Here is a 17,516-nt window from a genome sequence, read left to right as displayed (position 1 = left end):
ATATTGTAGAAGATTTTATATGCTTTATAACGGTAAGCCTAGCTTATTTATATTGTGTGAAACTGTGAATACATATCTATTCCTAATGCATTTACACGTACATATGTTTTTCCATTGTGGCTTCCTATTCTTATAAAAATGACATTTTGTTTACATACAACCGTAGATGACAGATATTACAAGAGCCAAAAGTACAGTAGATCCAAACTCAAAAGTCAGACAATATGGTTAAACAAAAAAGGTAAAATGATTGAAAATATTAATTGGTATTTATTAAAGCAGATATATTGGGCAAAGCAAACAAATTTATCCCAAATCAAACACAGATTTTTCCTTCCAACTTCTACCAACTCTAAACCAAAACTTCACCCAAATTCAATATCTTTTCCCACAAATCTCATTCTGAATCACTTTCCATGCTCCCCATTGCCTTCAATCCTCTTGGTCTCTGCCCAAAAAAAAATGTACAACTAGTTATAACATCATACACAATTTTTACTGCATAGTGTACAAGTCATTACAGCACAAGGGTTCCAAATCCAAAGCAAAAGCACACAACTTTCAATACATAAAGTACAAGTCATTGTAGCAAGATTTGACCAAAAGGGGTTGACCAACCTTCTTAGAAGTCTTCTTCTCTCTAACTTCATATCTTTCTTGACATAGATCAGATAACCATGCACCTGGACTTACCAACTGCATTCCAAACATCAAGATTCATATTTTATCATAAATGAATTATTAAAACATCAAGAACAAAAATCAAAAGGGTAATTGAGTCATTTTACAAGTAAGGTTCTTTGAATCATCTTGGCTCTTTTCTTAGGCCTTTGAGGCAGTTTACACCCCTTCATTGCCATAAAGTCTTCTTCTTTCTCTTTGCTTGATAATGTAGTAAACAATTTGGGCCAAACAATCTTTTTACTATCTTGCTTTGCATCCATTGTTAACACCTTCTTGCTACTGCTACTTTCCTCGAACCCGGGTCCAGTCGATCCTCGTGTCGTGTAATATCGATCTTCTTTTTCGGGCGATGATAATGCCGACATAATCTTCCTGTTAATAACCCTTTAATTACTCAGAAAGCAAGAAAACAACCCACAAAACTAATATATTTCTATGTTTTTGTGGAGACTTAACAAAGATTTGTTGAAAAACACATAAAAATCAGATTTTTGGTCAAAATCATACAACCAAAAAGCTTTATAGATGCATTCAACAAAGGGCAAATGTGAATTAAGAAAAAGCACCAAACTTTATCTTTTTCTTTGGTTTTCCAACAAACCCCTTGTTTTCTTTTTGCCTTTTAATTAATAAAATAACCAACAAATAAAATTAAAAAATATATATATAAATAATATATAAATAATCCTGCAAAAAAAGCTTCAAACTTGTAATGGCTATAGATCTAGGGTTTTGATGAAGAAAACACCAGATTAAGAGCAATTTGAGCTAAATATGAGTGAAAATAAATAACAAAAAAAATAATAATAAATAATAAATTTTAGTAACTTTTTACCTGTTTATACGTTGAGGAGATGAAGAATGAAGAGGAGGAATAGGATGATGAGAATCTTGTTCATTTACAACCCTTCGATCAACACGTTGAGATGTGATCTTTTTCTTCACAACAATTCCATTTCCATCTGATTTTCCATTCATAACCGTTGATTCTTTAACCTTTACAAATCTCAGTCTCTTTCTGTTTCCCCACTGTAACTTATCCATAACACCTAAAGAAAGCTTCAATCTTTATCTCTGAAATCAAGAACCATAAAAAAACATCAAGAACCAAGAACACAAGAAAGACATTAAAAAAATTGTAGATAAAGATTAAAGAATACCCACATGAAGATCTATTTTAAAAACAGTTTTCTTGCATCAAATCTTCAAAATTTCATCCTGCATTTCAATATCATCCAAGAACATGAGAAGTTAAATCTTTAAACTTTCTCTCTAAAAAAAAAAAAAAAAAAAAAGCCATTTTATCCAAGATTTTTAAGATAATAAGAAGACTCAAGAACAAAAATAAAGAATACCCACATGGAGATCTAATAAAAAAAACCAGCTTTAAATCATCCAAATCACCCTGCATTTGACAACCATTAAAGAACATGAATACACAAACAAAATCCCAAATGAAAGTAACAAAAAAGGGTAGATTTTAAGAACAACAAAGCTTCAATCTTTATATTTAATAATCAAGATTTCTTATAAGAACTATGAACAAAACTCATAGATAAATGTTAAAAAAAAAAAAAAATACCACTTGATAATCTATGCTAGAAACAGCCTGAGATCTTCAACTTTTCAAGATCATCTTGCATTTAATAGAGCAAAAGAATCATGTATGCAAAGTAGAAAGAATGAAGGATTACAGGAACTAAACAGTGTGGTTAGAGTAGAAAAATAGTGAAAATGATGAAGTTTGTTTCAGAAGATTTGAATTTAATTTAGGGGTTTCAATGATTTAAATCATACAAATGGGTTTTTTTAGTTCAATATATTGAGGGAAGATGGGATTTTTTTGATCTGCAGTTTGGTGTTCTTTGTGTTTGACAGAGGAGGAGAGTAGAAGACGAAGAAAAGGGGGTTGTGGTTTTGTAACATAGTTTCTTTCTTTAACAATTTTAGTTTTATATTTTTCAAAAGATTTGTAGATTGGCTAAGTTAATGTGGACCGTTTGATGTAAAATGGAGGGTTGGATATGGCCTTATGAGGCTCCAACAACCCTTGGGGTTAGCAGCCTTTAAAGGAGCACGTGACATACATCATCCCTCACTTCCCTCACTCCTCTGTACAAGAAGGTTAAAATAGTCAACTTTCTTTTTGATGGTTATAGTGGTGATATATGGTTGCACTTCTGTGACGTGAGTTTAAATATTTAGACGAGTAAATTGTCATTTTAGTCCCTAAGTTTTGTCTAAATTTGTCATTTTAGTTCAAATAGTTTTTTTTTTTGTCTCTGGGTCCCTGACTTTTCCCTTTTGTTGCCATTTTGATTACATACACTAACTCCATCCAAAAACTCCATCCTTAACCAGGGGTATTTTGGGGATTTTCATTTTAAATGTTTTAAATTGTCATTTTGATCCAATTCCAAAAAATCAAAAAAATTCCAAAGAATTCTAAAAAATCAAAAAATTCTAAAAAAATCATAAAAATTCTAAAAAATACAAAAAAATCCGTTTCGGCGCGAACCGTTTCGAACCCAAACCGTTTCGAGCGGAACCGTTTCGACGCGAGCCGTTTCGACCCGAGCCGTTTCGACCCGAGCCGTTTCGACCCGAACCGTTTCGACCCGAACCGTTTCAAGCCGAACCGTTTCGAGCCGAACCGTTTCGAGCCGAACCGTTTCGAGCCGAACCGTTTCGAACCGAACCGTTTCTAGCTGAACCGTTTTGAACCGAACCGTTTCGAGCTGAACCGTTTCGACGTAAACCGTTTCGACCCGTACCGTTTCGAACCGAACCGTTTCGAGCTGAACCGTTTCGACGCGAACCGTTTCGACCCGTACCGTTTCGACCCGTACCGTTTGCGTCGAAACGGTTCGGCTCGAAACGGTTCGGCTCGAAACGGTTCGGCTCGAAACGGTTCGCTCGAAACGGTACGGGTCGAAACGGTTCAGCTCGAAACGGTTCGGCTCGAAACGGTTCGGTTCGAAACGGTACGGGTCGAAACGGTTCGGCTCGAAACGGTACGGGTCGAAACGGTTCAGGTCGAAACGGTTTGGTTCGAAATGGTTCGGGTTCGCGTCGAAACGGTTCAGCTCGAAACGGTTCGGTTCGAAACGGTTCAGCTAGAAACGGTTCGGTTCGAAACGGTTCAGCTCGAAACGGTTCGCGTCGAAACAGTTCAGCTCGAAACGGTACGGGTCGAATCGGTTCAGCTCGAAACGGTTCGGGTCGAAACGGTACGGGTCGAAACGGTTCGCGTCGAAACGGTTCGGCTCGAAACGGTTCAGCTCGAAACGGTACGGGTCGAAACGGTTCGGGTCGAAACGGTTCGGCTCGAAACGGTACGGGTCGAAACGGTTCGCGTCGAAACGGCTCAGCCCGAAACGGTTTGGGTCGAAACGGTACGGGTCGAAACGGTTCAGCTCGAAACGGTTCGCGCAGAAACGGATTTTTTGTATTTTTTTTTAGAATTCTTATGATTTTTTAGAATTTTTATTATTTTTTGGAATTTTTTTGATTTTTTGAAATTTTTTTGATTTTTTGGAATTGGATCAAAATGGCAATTGAAAACATTTAAAATGAAAATCCTCAAATTACCCCTGGTTAAAGATGGAGTTTTTGGATGGAGTTAGTGTATGTGATCAAAATAGCAACAAAATGATAAAGTCAGGGACCCAGAGGCAAAAAAAAACTATTTGGACTAAAATGGCAAATTTGGACAAAACTCAGGGACTAAAATGGCAATTTACTCTATTTAGACCATATGTTAATGTTAGTTGCACGTTTCGTTTGTGTGGCTTATGGTATATGCATATAATATATATATATATATATATATATATATATATATATATATATATATATATATATATATATATATATATATGATAATGTTATATGAAAAACTCTTGAATTTGAGAAAACTTTGCAAACCCAATGTATGGTCCGCATTTATCCACGTGTACATAAAAAAATCATCCTTCATTTGTAGAGAATGGCATAATTGTATTTTTACTTCTAACTTACTTTAGCTAAGAAGATTACTTGCTACCTTTGATTTGACAACTATAATTATACAACTCACTTCCCAGTGTATTTTCAAAACCTCCATCTTTATCTTTTACCTTATAATAAAGACATTTGAGTAGAGTCCATGAACTTCATCTCTGGAACATATATTCCTTCCACCATTAATGTCCATGGAGACTCCACCAACAACACATGAGTTAATGTCACCAGATCGTCTGATCCCAAACATGATGAAGCTTGTTCTTGGTGTTATAGAGAGAGAAAGCTAATGTTTTGGAGAGAGAAACAACAATTTTCATCTTGTTCATCTCAGGTGTGTTCATGCTTATTTCGAAGCTGATTTTCGGATGTGTTCATGTTTCATCTCACGTCGTCATCTTCATCTCGGTTGTGCTCATGCTTGTTGAAAGCTGATTTCTAGAGTAAGAAACAACAATCTTCATCATGTTTATCAAGAACACACAGAGAGAAGCAAGTTTGAAGATCTTCATCGTGTTTATCGTATGATTCTAGATCCGGTAAGTGTTTTAGAGAGAGAAAGTTGCTGTTTTAGAGAGAGAAACAACAATCTCTTGAGTATTTTATTTTAAAAAATCATTTCACACTTGATGTTTTTGTTAAAATGGTTGTTAATAGGTTTTTGTGTAATGGTTGTTTTAGAGATGAAACATGATTTTTTTTTTGTTAAAATGGTTCTTAAAAGGGGTAAATGTTTATGTAATTTGCAGGTTTTTATTTTTGTGTTAAAAAGTTGTGCTTGTTTTGGTTGCTTGTTTGGGCTTTTGATCTGAATAGTAACTATTTTTTTGTTGGTTTGGTTGCTTTGTTTAGGGCTTTTGATCTGAATAGTAACTGTTTTTTATGTTATTTGAGAAAATAGATTTTCTGGCTATGAATGTGTTAATATTTATGTCTGGTTAACGACTTAACGGTTATCTTATCTTTTTGTTATTAGGACGGTGATGGATACAAGGGAAATAAGATCCAATTCTCAGGACCGTTGGTTTCGTCAAACGTGGATCAGATGCTCAAGGATCATGACATTGTTTATGTTACAGCACAACACAATTAACACGTGTTATAGTTTGAACTTATCGGACATGCATGTGTTACATGTGACGTGAAACCCATGTACAACGTAACACGTGTTACGTGTGACATGAAAACACATTTTTATAACTTCCCTGGCATACGCCACCCACATGTTTACAAACCGTTTCAAGACCGACCCAAACAATAAAGCAAGGGTAGCCGCTGAAAAGCTAAGGCAGCAAAGGTAGCCGCTGAAAAGCTAAGGCAGACTGTCAAAGGAAGCTCCACCATTTTCTTAGTGCTATGTATTTTCGTTTACTAGTAATATGTAATGTGTGACTCTTATTGTTTTGTCTAGTACATGATGTTAAAACGGTATGGACTTAAAACATTTTGTGTTGGAGTCGCCCGTGTTTGTACTTCTGTTGTTACTAAGTTACTATTGGAGTTTATGCATCCATTCTGAAGTCTTAACACACGTTATAATAGAGGCTTAACACACATTATAGCAGGTATACTTTGCTGTTATTAAGTTACTATTGGAATTTATGCATCCATTCTGAAAGTCTTAACACACGTTATAGTAGAGGCTTGACACACGTTATATCAGTTATACGGTTATGGGTATAGTAAACGGCCCCCCATTTTTCTTAGTGCTACGTATTTTCGTTTACTAGTAATATGTAATGTGAGACTCTTATTGTTTTGTCTAGTACATGATGTTAAAACGGTATGGACTTAACACATTCTGGAAACACACGTTATATACACATCATGGTGTTTTGTAAACCACTAGCTTATACATGAATACATGTCAGGGTAGCCGACCCAAACAATAAAGCAAGGGTAGCCGCTGAAAAGCTAAGGCAGCAAAGGTAGCCGCTGAAAGCTAAGGTAGACTGTCAAAGGAAGCTCCACCATTTTCTTAGTGCTATGTATTTTCGTTTACTAGTAATATGTAATGTGTGACTCTTATTGTTTTGTCTAGTACATGATGTTAAAACGGTATGGACTTAAAACATTTTGTGTTGGAGTCGCCCGTGTTTGTACTTCTGTTGTTACTAAGTTACTATTGGAGTTTATGCATCCATTCTGAAGTCTTAACACACGTTATAATAGAGGCTTAACACACGTTATAGCAGGTATACTTTGCTGTTATTTAGTTACTATTGGAGTTTATGCATCCATTCTGAAAGTCTTAACACACGTTATAATAGAGGCTTGACACACGTTATATCAGTTATACGGTTATGGGTATAGTAAACGCCCCCCCATTTTTCTTAGTGCTAAGTATTTTCGTTTACTAGTAATATGTAATGTGAGACTCTTATTGTTTTGTCTAGTACATGATGTTAAAACGGTATGGACTTAACACATTCTGGAAACACACGTTATATATACATCATGGTGTTTTGTAAACCACTAGCTTATACATGAATACATGTCAGGTTACAAAAAGATTATAACAGAGGCTTAACACATGTTACACATTCCAAAATGTGCAAAACAAATGACTCGTTTCATATTATATATTCCAAAATTACCGCTACATGTGTTACCATAAATGGCTCGTTTCATATTACACATTACATACTAACTTGTACATTTATTACTTGTACAAGTTTTACGCTCAGTATCCACATTATCGTATATTTTAAACATCAACAAAAATAAAATATATATTACTTGTTTTTTTTTAATTAACAAAAGGTTAACACACGTTATATATCATTCTAACAGGGGCTTAACACATGTTATACATGAACACATGTCAAGTTACATCATGGTGTTCTGTTACAGCATGAACCACCAACACATGTTATAAATGAACGAAGACTTATTTTCCAAAGGATGTGACTTATTCAATGTCCTCGCATTAACGTCGCCTACATCCATCCAGCTTGTCATTTGAATATCTTTTATGGATCTTTTTCTGTAAATCAACACACGTTATATATCATTCTAACAGGTCCTTAACACATGTTATGGGTCTGTCTCTGTAAATCAAGCAACCCAACAAAAAAACAATTATTGTTAAGATCAAAAGCCCAAACAAGCAACCAAACCAACAAAAAAAACCCGTTCAAAATCTCATCATAAAGTTTTGGATTTATTTAAAATACATGAACATTAACCATTACTAGAACACGCATTAACTTCGCCTACATCTATCCAGCTTGTCAATTAAATATCTTTATGGGTTTGTTTCTGTAAATCAACACACGTTATATAACATTCTAACATGGAGGCTTAACACATGTTATGGGCCTGAGTCTGTGAATCAAGCAACCAAACAGCTACTGTTCAGATCAAAAGCCCAAACAAGCAACCCAAACCAACAAAAAAACAGCTACTGTTAAGATCAAAAGCCCCTAACAAGCAACCAAACCAACAAAAAAACCCGTTCAAAATCTCATCCTAAAATTTTTGATTTATTTAAATACAAAATCATATTAACAACCATTACTAAAACACTTTCAGCACACAAAAACATATTAATAACCATTTCAACGAAAAATCAAGTGTGAAATGATATTTCAAGAACACTTACCGGATCTATAACCGTCCGATGAAGACGAAGAAGATCTTCAAACCTTCTTCTCACACACACACACACACTCGTGCGTGTGTCATCGTTCTCTCTCTAAAACAACATACTTCAAACTTCTTCTCTCTCACACACTTGTATGTGTGTTCTTGGTGTTATAGATGAACATGATGAAGATTGTTGTTTCTCTCTCTAAAACAAAAAAAAAAATCATCTCTCTAAGAACCTTCATCCTGTCAGTTCTCTCTCTAAAACAACAACCTTCAAACATTTTTTCTTTCACACGATGTAAATCTGAACTTGAAGATCGAAACTTGTGTTTGGTGTTCATCATGATCTTGATTGAAGAGAGAGGAGAGAGGAGAGAGAGAGATAACATGTGTGTAAGAGAAATAAAGTTGATGTGTGTAAGAGAAAAGTCAGATTTTTGAATGCCTTAAATGCCCTTCTCCTTTACTAATATGTATTATAAGATTTCTTTTAAATATAATTCTTACCAAAATTATGAGGGCCATTGATCAAGTGATATGAAAGGTAATCAATGGATGACAATGGGTTTGCATAGTTTTCTAAAAAAGATAGAGTTTTTTTTATAGAGCCATGCCCTATATATATATATATATGTATATATATATATATATATATATATATATAGAGTGGGGATCCTACGGAAAGTGTGTTTTTCCTAAAAAGTGTAAAAAGTCATAAAACACAATAATTTCAGGCATAAAACACACCTAAAACTCACAAATAATAGAATGAATATTACTAAAACACCATATTCAAACTCTAATAGTCCATAAAAACTTCAAACACACCATCGTAGAACTATGAATATAAAACACACAATGCTAAACAACATAAAACACAATAATATTTGTCATTCCACAATCAGAGCCTTAACATCTAAAACACAACACAAAACCCACATACATGATGTTTTAGTAATATTCATCATATTATTTGTGGGTTTTTGGTGTGTTTTATGGTTGACATTATGGTGTTTTATGACTTTTTACACTTTTTAGGAAATTTGGACTTTCTGGCCAACTCCTATCCTATATATATATATATATATATAACAAAGATCCGTTAGGAACCACTACCACCCTTTATAGCGAGAACCTCGAGAACCAATGTGAACACAACCAAAAATGCCTAAAAATAGCTAAAAACACACAAAAAAAATTTCTTTTTTATATTTTTTATAAAAAAATCGATACTTTTAGTAGCCAAAAAAAACTTTTTTTAATTTTTTTTTTTTGCTACTAAAAGTAGCGATTTTAACATAAAAAATATTAAAAAAAAAGATTTAGATTTTTTTTTGATTTTTTTAGTTTTTTTATGTTTTTTTTGGGGGTTTAGTTTTTAGCATTTTAGCTTGGAGGGGGGGGGTTAGGTTTTTGGGGGTGGGGGAGGGGGGTTTAGGTTTTTTGGGGGTTTTAGTTTTTAGCATTTAGCTTGCGGGGGGTTAGGTTTTTTGTTTGGGGGGGGTTAGGTTTTTTTTTTGGGGGGGGGGGGTTAGGTTTTTTTTTTGGGGGGGGGGGTGAGGGTTAGGTTTTTTTTTAGCTATTTTAGGTTGTGTTCACATTGGTTCTCGCCATTCTCGCAATAAAGGCGGTTCTCGCATGAACCTTACCCTATATATATATATATATATATATATATAGAGAGAGAGAGAGAGAGGAAGGTTAACGTACATTACGGCTTAACGTACATCACGTACAACAGGTAATTACGCACGTTCATTTTAAAATCACGCACGTTATAACTCAAAAATCCAAAATCACGCATGTTGAAACACCATAATCACGCATATTGAAAACATTAATCACGCATGTTATAGAACAAATCACGCACATTGTCGTACGTGAAGTACGTTAAGCCGTAATGTACGATATACTTGTTCTATATATATATATATAAGCGTTCGGAGAGCAAAAGTGAAAGTGCACGAGTTTTAATGTTATTTTACTAATTTTATGAAAATAATGTTAAAAGAAGGAGATGGTTAATCATGCATCATGTGGTAGCGTTGATAGGCGAAAGACAAGGGAGTAAATGCACTAATTGGTATTTGTCTTAATTGTCGAGTGTTATGTATCTTATGTCCAAGGTTTGATGCAAAACTACCATCGAGTTGGGGGTCTCACTGGAAGCAGCATCTCTATTCCTACGGGGTAGAGGTAAGGCTGTGTACATCTTACCCTTTCCAGACCCTACCTTAGCTTTGCTATTGGTGGGATTTACATAATGATGTTAATGTTAGTGGCTTAAATAGAAAGTGTATAGTTTTACATTACTTTTTGTTTTAACGCTCGAACTATATATAACATTATATATAGTAACAGGCCAACAAGTAGTTGTAAAACTCAAACATATACCACGATTATAGAATTATGACACGTATATTAAAATCATACTATCTATCCTAAACTACATTATTTAATTTCGATCTAGTTGCTAACTATAAATACGAGTTCATCTCTGGTTACATTACTATCAGATATACAATATGTTTTAAGCCTTTAACTAACTCAATAATTCATTCTTTAGCTATTAAGTTGTGATTTAACTTAAAGTTAAAAAAATATTGATTAGTTGAAATGGGGTGGACCCCACCACTCAAAACTCTCATTGGCATTATGGGGGTAACGCCCCTGATTTTTGCGCCCACAACGCTTGGTCTAAGAACATGCAGTAAGACCATGGAGCTATTTGGCAACCTCTGCACAATTAAAAGTTGAGTCAATCTAAACCCATAAGTGTTTAACCAATAAAAAAGCACCAATGTGATGGTAGTTGATCGTGGAGGAAGTGGTTGTGGGTCAAGAAGGTGATGTGTGTGTGGTCTGCTGATGGTTATGAACGCAGGTGAAGGGACAAAAAAGGATAATTTTTATCTAGCATCATTTTGAAACTTAATGGGTAAAATGTTTGTTGCCTGATATAGATGTGCCCTTATGATAAACCAAACAAACTGAATGCTACTTATTCAGATGTAGCTTCTTGATGCAATCATTAAGAAACTACCAAACAGCCCTTATGTCTTATTGTCTCACATTTTTTTCACTTTATTTCACTGTCACGTGAGCATAAGATCTCACTCTTTTTTTTTTTTTTGACATTTGGTGTGTAATTGTTTTATAAGTTTTCACTACTTAATGGCCAACTAAATAATATTTAAATTATATTAAAAATAAAATTTAAATAAAATAAGAGGTAAATAAGGTGATGAGGATTTTTTTGACCCAATCATATAATTAATCCAAAAGGCAAAAGGTGGGGCTGTACAAATTGGAGGTGTGAGTGGCTTCGCACCTTCCACTTTCACGTAAGGTTTCACAAACCTTGGGTGGTGTTTGGACGTGAATGAGGGTTGACCATTTCTAAGTGGTATTGGGGAATGAGACCATAACGAATGTTCTAAGGCAATTCGTAGTCATAAAGCTCTTTTTGGGCGTTATGCGACACGTGTCATGCCACGTCACACGGGGGCTTTATGGGTCATTATATCACTAGAGCCCGTAGTCATAAAGCCCCTACCCATCATTACCTAATTATTAATTTTCAATTTTATTAATTAATTATAAAAACCTTGCTTTATTTTGATTGGTCAAATTTTTGAAAACAACCCCTATCACGGCGCTATATGCATGCCCCCCCCCCCCTCTCAAAAAAAAATCCCCCATAACGCCGCCCGTAGTGATGTGCGGGGCGTTATGAGGCGCAAAAATTAAAAAATGGGGTGTTATAGCGCCCCAATACACACTCTCTAATGTGCATGCTTGTTTTTTCACCATTCCCACTTTCTTTTTCATTTGAGTAGGGCATGATCCAATTTGCATATTCATGCCAATTATATTTTTAAATATTAACAATTGAAAGTATTAATAAAAAATCGATTGATAACAAAAAAAAATACATTAATAATTAAAAATAAACTAATAATGAAAAAAACTAGACTTGATCAATGGGGGGAAGTATGGCGATATGTATCATTAAATCTGCATGAAGATTATTGTGCGTTTGTTGCGCATTTGTCATTGGTTTTCGCATCTTGCTCATCAATAACCTTTTCTTATCTGATTGTCGTTGCAAACTCATTTTCGTTGAACTCGCCTATCGTTTTTATCCTCTAAGATCATGTTATGTGGTATGAAGCATGTTTACATCACAAACTGTATTTTATTGAGTTTCCATGCTCGTGCCGAGTTTGACACTATATGTCATCGTTGTTTGAAGACATCAAATGCTCGTACATTGTCCTTTCTAGTAGCTTGTGTTATTTTAAATTGTTTTCCTTTTTCATCTTAAAGGGCACGTAAAGGATTTGACAAACATTGAAAAGTCAGTATCATTAGTGAGGTAGTAACCATACTTCATTAGTGAGGTAGTAACCATACTGGTATTGTGTTCCTCTCACCTCAAATCAGTTGTCAGGTGCTACTCTATTTATCATGTCCTCGAATATCGACGACTGACCAAGTAGGTTTCTGTCATTGTTTGGACCCGCTACTCTGAAGAAAGCGTCCCAAAACTATAAACCTTGTGATACCACCGCCTCAAGCATCAATGATCACCTCACATGTACTGCCCGCGCTACACATTTGGACAATAAATCCAAGAACAAGGCATACAATTAAGACTACCGAGCATACCAAGGACACCATTTATTGATGTATGCCGGTTCCTCAATTGTTTCACATCGCTCACGATTAGTATGCGTAAATATTTTCTCTCGTAAACATTGACGATGCTTTTACAAGATTCAACACACAAACCCGACCAGTCTTCTCAAACATCGTCTCAAGTATTCATCAAATGGTGTAGTTTCCTAATAAAGGCTTTTATTATAGAATCGGTCTGAAAATCCAAAATTTAAATCAAATCAAATTTAAGGGCTAGTCACATGTTTGAGGATTAACCCGATTAACCATAACCAACCACATCATCCACATGCATGCCCCCACATTACACTTGAAGTTGTGTTTCTTTAATTTTAATTGTTTTTACTTCTAACTATATTTCTTTTATTTAATTGTTTTTTGTCAGTTTCTATTTCCTAGAATTAAGCTACGTGGGGTTTGTTTTCAGTTTCTTTCACTCTCATGTATTGAATGAAAAAAAGTTGGTGAGTTTTGAGTAAATAATTTCTTTTGTTTAATTTTCTCGATTTTGAGGTAAATTAATTTTTTCATTGCTAGTTTAAGTGTGGCATCTTAGATGGTGTTTTTGGATTCTATACGGAGCTAGATGATGTATCTATATCCTATCTTGGTTTAGCCCTATCGCTTATTTTTGTGGTGATTTCTGTATCATAAACGGGCTTTAGATCTATCCTTTATTTTACGGTTTTATTTGAACTGATGATTTGGAGTTTTACTCCTATCAATATATGTCATTAGCAAATACTTTTAAAAGGATTATATTATTTTTGATGCAGAAATGACAATTTATCCTTTTTGAAGTTATAAACGTAATAGTTCATGATTAGTGTCGTTTTCTGAAATATAAATCATATTCACGTTGAATTCATTTTTTCTATTCATATAATTACACTAAAAATCAATACTTTCGATCTCTTATTTTCAATTAAATAATATTAATTTCTTATACATTTATCATTACATTTTTTCTTTCTTTCACTCATAAGCACTTTCAAAAATATTAAAAAAATTATAAAGAGTGAACAATATTCCCGCATATTTACAATGAACACTAATATTTTCTCTCATTCTCTCACAACCACTCAAAATAACTCACAGTCATTCCTTATAACATAACTAACTTACATAAATACAAAAATCCATTCTAAATGCTATACTAAAGGTATCTTTGGCATATGTAAGACCCATCTCATATAGAATTTCAACTCAAATAAAATCTTGAATTTATATAAATATAAATGCAAATGCATGGTCGTTTCAAAAAACAAGATAAATTAAAACTTCGTATTTTAAATCATTGCTATAGGCTAACGATGTTTGGTTTCACAAACGTCATAAACAAAACGCAGAAGCTTGATCTTTGATTGTGTTTCTAAGAACATAATATCTCCAATTTAGATTACTAGATATACCTCACTTTAGGTAATCCAATGTCCACCCTTGACTCAATTAACTCTCATCGGACCCTAAGTCCTTATTGAGAGTTTGACCCATTTCACATACCTGGCGCGGGCTGAAGTATTGACCCGTTAGCGATACTTTGCGAGTCTATATACTAACTCGTGGCAATGCATGCCCACAAATCATGCTTACCTGTAAGCATAAAACTTAACAAACGAAATATTAAATATCATTTTCAAATGGTGATAACATCACCATTTGACACGTTTGTCCATTTGACCTGTTTCTTGGCTCACCCTTTTTACATATCGGTATAACCAAACATTGTTTATTACCGTTTATTTCATTTGACCCGCTATGGTCCGCACCATAGGGTTCCATTTATATTTTTTTATTATATTAATAACCGATGTATGATTATTCATCATTTCACTCGCTCGACCCATTTTGGTTCGCGTAAGCAAGTATTTACATCAAGAACTCATTTTTATTCGTTTGACCTGTTAGATCTGTTATGGTTCACACCATAGAGTCCCGTTTCGAAAATTCATTATGTTTATAACCGATATATGGTTATTCGCTATTTCGTTCCTTTGACCCATTATGGTTTACACCATGGGGTTCTATTTCTATGATTCTTTGTTTATTACCAAATTATAATATAACTAATTCTATCCATTTTGACCCGTTTCATGGCTTTCGCCATTGGGGTCCCATCTTAACATTTCTCCTTTGTCGCGAACATTAGTTCGTCATAACTTATCCATTTTGACCCACTTCATAGTTTACACCATGGGGTCTCATTTTGACATTTTTAGTCGTTTAACCGCAACCGTTCTTAATCATATACTTCATATCACTTATGTAATGGTTCTATTCTAGGAGGTGTAAGTGTTACTTTGCATTCGATCATGCTTCCTCGCGTCTTTGACCGCTTGACCCATTCCTTCCAAGCTTCCATCTATCTTGTCAAGAGTCAAACTATAATGCAACATCCGCAAGATGGTTATATTAGTCATCAATACCATAACTATCATTCTTATGGACTTTTTTACTGTAACACCCCAAAAATTTCGTCCAATTATATGATGACACGTGTCCAATTCTCCAACTAATTCCGACTTCGTGGAGGGATAGGAACTAAATGTGCCAAATGGTCAAAGATGTAAAGTCCAAGGACTAAACATATAAAACTCTCAAAAATTCATAATCTGAGGGTCTCTTACAGACCGCAAAGCTTTACTGCTTACGATACGTAAGTAGTTTGAAAATGTTGCACGTTTAAGGTCCTTACGGACCGCAAGGCCTTAACTCTTACGGTCCGTAAGGGACTGCCAGAAGCAGTTTTTCTTGCAGCCCAAGGCCAGCTGCCATTTTGCCACATCTTTTGCATTTGTGCCACCTTTCTCTGCTCCTTACACGTCTAAGGACACTTGGGGACATCCTACAACAAATCATAACACTTGGAATGCTCCCCTTCATCATCTTCAACTATAAATAGGCCATGATTCTTCACTTGAAACTTGCTCATTTGCTCTTTCCTACTCTATCACTTGCTTGGAGCATTCCTATGGACAAGAGGACTCCCACTTAGTGATTTTCAGCTCAAAACACTTCCAAGTAAGTGTTTACATTAGTGCTTTTTGTATTTTATTTAGCTAATTTGAAGATAAAGTCAAACAGTTGACTTTCTGTTTGACTTTAGCTTCTGACCATTTTGGTCAAAGTAAAGTTTAATCCAAACTTTATTACGTGATCGTAATAACGTTGGTATGATCCCACTGCGATCATACCTTCGGACAATCACGTTTACTAGTTGAATTGTTAAATTGAGCATTTTCCGTAAAAGTTGAATTTTCGACTAAAATGCATAAATGGTTTCTATAACTTAAAACTCAGATGTTTTATCATTTGTACAAGTTTTATATCTAATATAAACTGATTATAACATTCTCAACTTGTTCAATTCAGTTTAGGGTCTTATTCTATGTCAAAAGTCAAGCAGTTTGACTTTTGTTTTGACATTTGATTCTGACCCGTTTGGTCAACGTTTAAGCCTGCTTTAAACTTGTTTTAGGACCATAATATTGTTGAGTATAACTCATTGAAGTTATACCATATGGTCAGTCCGTCTGATGGGTTTAATGTCAAGTCGCAAATATATTGTTAAAAATGACCACAATGCCCTTATGTGGTCAAATAAGCTAATCAAATGATTTTAAACCAAACCAAACTTTAATCTGACTTTGTAACAGTAAGTACTTCAACTAAGAATGTATTTTACTACTTGGACTTGTTTTATGCCCATCCGACCTTCCAAACCCGTTTTTATGCGCATAACTAGTTATGCGAACCTAGTTCGCATAAACTAAGCATAACAGGTCAAAACCCTCGAACTTTTCGCACAATAGTTTTATGTATGTAGCTTTCGTATAGACATTTTTGGGTATATACGTTTTCGACCCCTCGTCGGAAATCTCAAGCTTCGCCACTGCTGCCATGAGACCGTGCCCCCCCCCCCCCCCCCCCCGCGGATGCGCGGGAACCGGATGGAATCCGTAAACCCTCGCCTCCCGTCAGGTTCGAACCCGGGATTAAAGCCCGGATTCATCCTTTCATCCAAATGTCCTTAAAATGGCTCAAATAAGAATCAAACATGTGTCTCCACTAGAAAAGACATACTAATTTATCACCAGAACAAGTTCTCAACACAAAGAATCCTAATCTTAATGATATGCATGGGAAAAGCCTAGCCATGTCCCATGTGGAAAGGTAACAACTACGCAAGTACTCATTATTAATACCACATTTAATGTTTTGTGACTTTTGTCTATACGTAAAATTCAAAATTCTTTCATCGGGGTTGGGCAAGTTGTTACCCAGAATTGGGCCGTATTATAATGGGCTAGGGTAGGTTATAGCCATTTGCAAAACCCATGAATTATAATGTATATAATATTATTTTTTTTGCTTTTACTTTTAAATGATACAATTCATAAATTATATTATATTATACATTATACATTATTATTATACATTCAATTCAATTCAATTCATTCATTCATTTAATTTAATACTTACAATTCACAAGAGCGGCAATAGTGACCGCCCCCAATTGGTTGAAATGAGCGGTGGAGTAAATAGTGTCAGACAGCTGT

The 17,516-nt window shown here is 34.8% G+C and overlaps 1 protein-coding gene across 2 annotated transcripts; it reads right to left on the bottom strand.

Annotated features, from left to right (window-relative positions):
* Nucleotides 1-228: 228 nt before the first annotated feature.
* Nucleotides 229-2,624, bottom strand: LOC110876709. 2 transcript variants are annotated; one of them, XM_022124873.2, is made up of 7 exons: nucleotides 2,267-2,624; nucleotides 2,044-2,089; nucleotides 1,849-1,902; nucleotides 1,520-1,758; nucleotides 789-1,056; nucleotides 619-696; nucleotides 229-448 (listed from the first exon to the last, which is right to left on the bottom strand). In XM_022124873.2, the coding sequence occupies exons 4-7, from the start codon at nucleotides 1,726-1,728 to the stop codon at nucleotides 398-400; spliced, it is 606 nt and encodes a 201-aa protein (XP_021980565.1). In that variant the 5' UTR covers nucleotides 1,729-1,758; nucleotides 1,849-1,902; nucleotides 2,044-2,089; nucleotides 2,267-2,624; the 3' UTR covers nucleotides 229-397. The 2 variants fall into 2 exon arrangements, with proteins under 2 accessions (XP_021980565.1, XP_021980570.1); XM_022124878.2 differs by lacking the exon at nucleotides 2,044-2,089.
* Between the last annotated feature and the right edge of the window lie 14,892 nt (nucleotides 2,625-17,516).

This window comes from Helianthus annuus, chromosome 1 (assembly GCF_002127325.2).
Source record: "Helianthus annuus cultivar XRQ/B chromosome 1, HanXRQr2.0-SUNRISE, whole genome shotgun sequence".
NCBI lineage: Eukaryota > Viridiplantae > Streptophyta > Magnoliopsida > Asterales > Asteraceae > Helianthus > Helianthus annuus.
This window is presented reverse-complemented; position numbering and strand designations above follow the sequence as displayed.